Below are 2,135 nucleotides of genomic sequence, written 5' to 3' on the forward strand. Positions count from 1 at the left end.
AAAGTCCATGTTCCCCCAAATTTTAACTGAGAGATGACAACTGTTTGGGGTACGTTTTTTTCCTAAGCATATACAAAAAACAGGCAAAAATGTCTGTAATTTAGTAATAGTTCACCTCTTTCACCTCATAATCTCTCAGCTCCCCCCCAATAAGTACTGAAGAATATTAGACCTGAAGTATATTAATAGTAATTCTGAATGTCCAAGAAGGGATATAATATGTTCATAAAGATTTCCAGAATTATTCAGTTACAGAATTCTTTATTCAAGAAACGAAAGTTCAAAGATTTGGTATTTTTTTGAAACACTATTTTGGAAATGCTGGTTTAGCTTTATTTTAATCATTCAGACATCCAAAACTGTAATGTTTTTCTAAATATAAAGTATGCAAATCAAATATTAAAAGAAAAAGGCAACAAACTTACTTGGGATATACTGGTTCATAAAGGTACTTGTCCCCTCTTGTAGATGTAATATGAAAAAATAAGATGTAGCCATTTGCCGTCTGAAAGAGAAATTTTATTAACCATGAATTAAAGAGTAAGGCTTTGACTGTAACCCTAAATTTTAATTTCATATATCCTTACTTTAAAAAAAAAAGTCAGTCTTAAGAACCCTCCTTTGAAGAATTACAGCCTAATTATGCAAATACAAATGACTTTTGTTTACATATATCGGATCTTGAAAAGGGTTTTTACAGACTTGAAAATATTTTATAAACATGTAATTGAAATCAATAGTTCACAAAAANCCATTGCCGGACACGAAAAAAAAAGACAAAAAAAAAGGGGAAAAAAAAAAACCACAACTATTTTTGGGCTGGCCAGTTAGCTCAGTTGATTAGAACACAGCCTTGTAACACCAAGGTCACCAGTTTGGATCCCCATACCAGCCAGCCACCAAAAAAACAAAAACAAACTATTTTTATAAATTAAAATGTTAAAAACAAAGACTTTGTTGTATTTAAAGTTTTATTTTGTTTGGGTTACTATTGGGCCTGGGCAGTTTCTCTTGTGTTTGTTAGTAATTGTATTTCCTCTTACGAGACTGCTTTTACCTCTTTATCTACTGGAATCTTTGTATGTTTATTAGCAATTTATATATATCCTTTATATAAAAAGGGTAAGCCTTGGCCTTATTTACTGCAAACATTTTTCCCAGTTTGTTCCTTGCTCTTTGAATGCTGCTCTTTTTTTGTTAATCTTCAGAAATTTAAACTTTTCATATAATGAAAAATTTTCCCCTTAATTTCTTTTTTTGTCCCATGGATTAATGGGCTAATGGTTTAATGGGTTATCAGGGAGGAGAATGGTGGCTTTATAAAAAGAGGAAGAAATGATGTGGACGTGCTTTTGCCACTCTCATCATGTGATATCCTGCACCACCTTCAGACTCTGCTGAGAGTCCCCTCCAGGAAGAAGGCCCTCATTAGATGCAACCCCTCGACCTTGAACTTCTGAATCTACAGAATCTGTAAGCTCTGATATGGGGGTTCTTCTATCATCCACAGCTCTGCTTCTTGCTCCAACGTGAAGATCACCTGAGGTTTGGTAATGTAGTGCCCCAAGAACACCAGGCTGCTGTAGGTCTCCAGCTTCACATCCCTGTAAAAAGTCCTTTGGGCGGCATCCAGGTCCTGCCCCTCTTCCCAGGTGGAGTTCACAGCCACATCCTCAAACGACACCAACCCTGAAGATTTGTTCATTTTTTGATCATCTTGGAAACACACAGAACACACTGACAGCATAGCACAGTTTTTGCTCCCTGGGACACCCGCTCCCCAGGATCCCCTGAGGCTTGTGGGGCTCCTCTTTCACCCTCACATCAACCTCTAGGGATGCAGAATACAACACCAGAACCTGAGGAGCAGTATGTGGGTGGCTGCAATGTCCAGAATTTCCAGGCAAAAAAAAAAATCTCCCTTTAATTTCTTATACACCTATTAAATTTTGGATGTTTTCCACCATATAGAAATATGATAAATACTCATATATTTCTATCCAGTTTCATGACTAGCTCTTTTTTAAAAAAAAGATCTCATGCTTTAAAATTATATGCTCTTCTATTTCAAAAGTAAGGCATGCTTTAAGAAAAAAAATGCAAAATATACACAACTACATAATCTAGAGAGCAAA

At 35.8% G+C, this 2,135-nt stretch overlaps 1 protein-coding gene across 1 annotated transcript in view; it reads right to left on the reverse strand.

The window, feature by feature from the left end:
* Positions 1-1,705, reverse strand: part of LOC103587202 (protein RIC1 homolog) — a 44,219-nt gene extending 42,514 nt beyond the window's left edge. The window contains exons 1-2 of the mRNA XM_008568645.1: positions 1,541-1,705; positions 426-505 (exon numbers count right to left, since the gene is read on the reverse strand). Of these exons, the coding sequence (XP_008566867.1) occupies positions 426-505; positions 1,541-1,705 (245 nt within the window). The remainder of the gene's footprint in view (positions 1-425; positions 506-1,540) is intronic.
* Between the last annotated feature and the right edge of the window lie 430 nt (positions 1,706-2,135).

This window comes from Galeopterus variegatus, unplaced genomic scaffold (assembly GCF_000696425.1).
Source record: "Galeopterus variegatus unplaced genomic scaffold, G_variegatus-3.0.2 Scaffold427, whole genome shotgun sequence".
Classification (NCBI taxonomy): domain Eukaryota; kingdom Metazoa; phylum Chordata; class Mammalia; order Dermoptera; family Cynocephalidae; genus Galeopterus; species Galeopterus variegatus.